General features: G+C 64.4%; 1 protein-coding gene across 1 annotated transcript in view; it reads right to left on the reverse strand.

Annotated features, from left to right (window-relative positions):
- Positions 1-3333, reverse strand: part of ZBTB42 (zinc finger and BTB domain containing 42) — a 5897-nt gene extending 2564 nt beyond the window's left edge. The window contains exons 1-7 of the mRNA XM_029950764.1: positions 3271-3333; positions 2953-3099; positions 2712-2874; positions 2008-2126; positions 1787-1847; positions 1612-1691; positions 837-979 (exon numbers count right to left, since the gene is read on the reverse strand). Coding sequence (XP_029806624.1) covers positions 837-979; positions 1612-1691; positions 1787-1847; positions 2008-2126; positions 2712-2874; positions 2953-3099; positions 3271-3333 — 776 coding nt within the window. The remainder of the gene's footprint in view (positions 1-836; positions 980-1611; positions 1692-1786; positions 1848-2007; positions 2127-2711; positions 2875-2952; positions 3100-3270) is intronic.
- Positions 3334-4742: the final 1409 nt, after the last annotated feature.

Below are 4742 nucleotides of genomic sequence, written 5' to 3' on the forward strand. Positions count from 1 at the left end.
TGGGAGGGGATGAGGGGCGCGGCGGGGGAGGGGGCTCTCTCGCGATACTTGCCGCCCGGGCCTCGGTGTCCCACCCCCCGTGGGGTCCCCACTGCGCCTCTCTGCCGAGGAACCCCTTCCGAGGACCGGATCCTCTCCGGGCCCGCGTTGGGCTGTCACCCGAGGGCGCACCTCGCGGGGCGCTGGTCCTGGGACGAAGGAGGGGGTCGTAAATTTTGAAAAGATGGCACCTCGTCTTCTTGGAAAGCCTCCTCCTGAGTTGCAGTGGATCTGGCTGGTGCCCTCTTCCAAACGCTCAAGCAGGATCCCGAGCGCGGAGTCCAGGCCAGGGGACTCCCACCCTCTCGACGGAGCTCAGTGCAACCCCCGGTGCTGGGGCCCGGAGCCCCGAGCTGTGTGTCCCAGAGCCTCTGGGACAGAGCACGCCGTGGATAGGGCCGCAAACGCCTTGTCGGAGGGAGGCCCCGGGCGCCCCAGGGTCCAGGAGGAAAGTGTTTAGGGAGGGGGAGGCCCTGTGGAGGGGTGGAGTTGGCATCCTGGGGGCACGGTGCAGAGGTACCACCTCGGGCTGCGGGGACAGAAATAGCCTGAGGGAAACAGAAGGCAATGGAGACACCTGGGGGCCTCTGACTTCCGCTCAGGTCATGATCTCTCGGTCTGTGGGTTCGAGCCACGTGAGGCTCTGCCTGCTTCAGATTCTGTCTCCCTTCTCACCGCCCCTCCTCCGCCTCCATTCACACTCTTATCTCAAAAATAAACATTGAAAATAAATTTAAAAAATAGAAAGCCACGGTTTTGGAGAAGTTGGGGCCCCCGGGGCAGGGGATACTGCTTACCGGGAGTCTTTCCCTGGGGCAATGGTCCAAAGGGGCTGCTCTTGATGGAGTGCGACTGAGGGACACCACTGCTCCCCGCGAGGGGTGCTCACCTCATTACAGCCATCTGATGGGGGCGCGGGGGGGAGGTTCAGGTAAGGGGCCTGCCGCCACACAGCAGGCAGTAAGTCCCTGAACTAGGATTCAAATCTGAAGGGTCACTCCTGAATTCCCACCAGCGCTGCCCCGGAGACGGGGCTGGGGAGGGGGAGTCTCAGCCAGGGACCTGGACTGGCGCTGGGGGAGGGGCTGGACTGCAGAGGGCGGGACCTCAGCGGCCAGCCTCGGAGGCCTGTGAGATGCCGCCCCCACCTACCCCGGGTCCTATTCAAACCCTTAAGTTGGAAACGGGAGGACCCGGCCCAGCACAGCTGGTATCTAAACTCTGTGGGAAGGAAGGCCACATTTTTTTAAAGTTTATTTATTTTTATTTTGAAAGAGAGAGACACACAAGCAGGGGAGGGGCAGAGAGGAGAGAGAGAACCCAAGGAGGCTCTGTGCCATCCGTGCAGGGCCCAATTCGGGGCGAGGACTCACAAACTGGGAGATCAAGACCTGGGCTGAGATCAAGAGTCGGAGGCCTGACCTACTGAGCCACCCAGGCACCCCAGGAAAGCCACATTTTTGTGCTAAAAAAGTATTCTTTATTCATTTGAAAGTCAAATCTGACTGGACATCTTGTATTTTTATTCCCTAAACCTGGCAAGTGCCCTTGGAACCCTGAGCTCGCACGCACTGAACTGCCGACGCTGCCCTGGCTCCCGAGCTCCATCCGCTCTCGGGGGGGCCCCTCCTCAAGCATGCCCCCCTGCACCTCTAGCCCAAGACCCCCAGGGGGAGCGGAATTCAAGGCAGGTCAGAGCGAGCCCAGACAGGACTGCCCCTGGGGTCTTGTTGGGCTTACAGGCTACCTCCTGCGCCCTGCCAACCTTGGGCACAGCCCTTAACCTCGTTGAACCTCAACACGGTCATCTGCAAAGCGTGGAGGCTCACCCATGGGCCGGGCACACGGGCACACGGCAAGAGCCTAGGGTCTTTTGCAGAGGTTTGTGCAGGGAGCCCTTCTTCCCTGGCTCCTCCCCCATTTCCATCTCTGCTCCCCAGGGGCTCCCCGAGAGTGGTCTCCCCTGACCAACACTCCCCCGGCTAAGAGCCCCCCAGGCCCATCTGCTCCTTCCTGGGCCTTAGCCTTTTCCAGGTGCTCCCTGGACGTGAGCACGCCATCTTCCAATGCCAAGCAGTTGGCTGGGCCTGAAACGGGGGTTCAGTAAACGTCTCTTGGGTGAATGCGGTGGCTTCTGTGACGATGTCCAACCAAACCCTGAGCACTCTGTGGCTCCCCCAGGTCTGGCGTCCAGGCCATGGAGGCAGGGAGGGAGGCTGGCTGTCCTGGGACTCTGGGTGCACAGCTCCTCAGCCAGGCCAGAGGGAGGCCCTGGGGTCAGCAGCGTGTCCTGGTCTGCCCTGCCTGGCTGGGGGGACAGAGCACTCCCTGGGGCCCTGACAGAGGCTGTGGGGTTAGAGAGGGGCCGAAGCAGGTCAGAGCCAGCCGGAGAGGCCAGCCCAGGGAGGGATGAGCCACGGAAGGTGGGGTGTCACTGCCATAGGGAGTGGAGGTCCCTTGTACCTCTAGGGCAGGAAGGTCTGACTTAGGTCCCTCTGTCCCCCACCCCAGGAGGGGCTGTCTCAGCTGGCCACCCCAGCCCTCGGATCCCCTCTCTGGCCCGGCGAGGTCTTGGCAGAGGGACGACGGGAGGCCGTGGCAGGCGGAGCCCCCTGGATGCAGCTGGCCAGGCGGCCATCTGGCCTGGGAGCTGCCCTCAGGCCCCGCCCTACAGCTGCTGCTGAGACCAAGGGCGCTGGTCCTGCCGGATGGCTGGCAGCTGCAGAAGGTGACAAGGCCCCGGGTCCCTGAGCTCGGAGGCGGCCGGCAGCCACTGTCCTCGTCCTCGGGGCTGTCACAGCAGTTTTTGTAGGGAACATGTGGCCGAGGGGCTCCCTGGAGGCCCCGGCATGGGCCAGGGCGAGCTGACAGGATGGGGTCCCCATCCTGCTATTCTGTCTGGGGGCGGGGCACGAGGGCGTTCTTGAGGAGGGCGACTCTGCTTTCCCTCCAGGGTGGGGGAGGAGGCCCCGCCTGCAGCCAGGACTGGGGGCTGCCGCCCTGGGGACTGGGACTCACACGGGTCTCAGGCACGTGGCGGGCACCAGGCAGGGAGGCCTCCTAGGGGGGCGGGAGAGGCCAATAAGCCGGCAGGTTTTGGACCACCCGGACGTGGCCTCCTGGCCAAGATGCCTTTCCTCAAATGGCCATTGGGACAGGCTTGGGGAGTCGCCACATCTTCCACGAGAGGGCGCCCTTCCAGACCCCCAGGGGGTGCCTGCCCCCACCCACCCCCTTCTCTTCTTGTCCTTGGCCTTCTCCAGAGCACTGCCGGCCTGAAATGGGGGTGGGCATGGACCCCTTTCCTGGGGGAGCAGTGGATAGGTGGGACAGCCCCAGAGGGGCCCCAGGGGCCCAGAGGGAAGGTTTGCAGGGTGCAGGGTGGACAGATGTGGGACATTTGGGGGTGACCCTCAGGGCAGGTGTCGGGTCCCAGGGTCCCAGAGGCATGGAAGGCTGGTCCAGGCCATTCGCTCAGCCCCCTGCAAGCAAGGCCCTGTCTGGGGGTTTTCAGAACTGGAGTGCTGGGCTGGGGTGGGGAGAGGGGCACAGGGGTCGTGGGGAGAGGCCAGGTCCGGCAGTCATCTCGTCGAGGTTCAAGGAGCAAGTGTCCCCTGATCAGGGGACAGTCCTTCCCTGAGGGGTATAATTCTCCCCTTCAGCACCAAGAAGTCCGCAGGAGCCCCAGTTTGGGGTGTAGACGCTTTGCTGGGCGTTCAGCTGGGCTGCACCCGCCTCTGACCCAGATGAGGCTTCTATACCTCCCAGGCGAACTCCGACCCGGGATGGAGAACGAAAATGCCCCCCGACATAATACACACCAACTCCTGGAGGACAGCTCACTAGAGTCTCCCTTTTACAAAGGGATTTTTATCAACTTGGAGGCCTCGGGGATGGGGGAGGGGCGGCTGTTGGAGAACTGGCTCTAGCTGAGTGCAGGGACTGGGGTGGGGTTAGGGGTGGGAAGTCCTCTGCAAGGTCCCGGAGAATCTGTAGGTGGAGGGAGCTGGAGTCCCCAGTGACTGTGGGAGCCCAGGACCCATCGACTGGGACAGCAGGGAGGGCCCTGGGCTGCTCTGCTGTGACAACCCTTCTCTGGAGCTCCCACCCCCACCCAGCCCCCACTCTGGGTGTCTGTGTCCAGGGCAGGGCAGGCAGCTGCGGCCGGTGGATGCCCCTCCGCGGGTCCCTGGGGCTCTGGGAAGTGTCCCACCTGCTTTTCGTAGCCAAGCTGTCAGGGTCTGTCTTCCTTCCGGTCACAGGGAAGCTCTAGTGAGCCCTCTCTAGGATGGAGGGCCCTGCCCGGGGCAAGGGAGGCCTCCCCCGCTCCGGTCTCTCTCCCAGCCAGCCTTCCGGGTCCCCTCCAAGCTGACCTCCACCAGCCTCCCACCTCCAGGGGACAGCGAGCTTGCCCAGGGTCCTCGGACCAAGGCCTCTTAGGGTTCGCCCTGGCTGCTCTCTCCCCGGCCCCCAGCTCGGAGCCACCCGCCGGGGGGGCACATTTTGAAAGGGACACTAACCTACCCCGCCCCCTCGCCACGGAGGCAGAAGCGCGGGGTTCGTCCCGGACCGGCCCTCCCCGCGCGCTCGGGGCGGAACCGGGCCGGGAAGTGAGGGCGCACCGGCCGCGCCGGGAAACCGAGGCCGGAGAACACGCGGCCGGGAGGGGCGGGGGGCGGGGAGCCAGTGGGCGGCCCGCCCCG

The sequence above is a fragment of the Suricata suricatta genome, chromosome 9, assembly GCF_006229205.1.
Source record: "Suricata suricatta isolate VVHF042 chromosome 9, meerkat_22Aug2017_6uvM2_HiC, whole genome shotgun sequence".
Lineage (NCBI taxonomy): Eukaryota > Metazoa > Chordata > Mammalia > Carnivora > Herpestidae > Suricata > Suricata suricatta.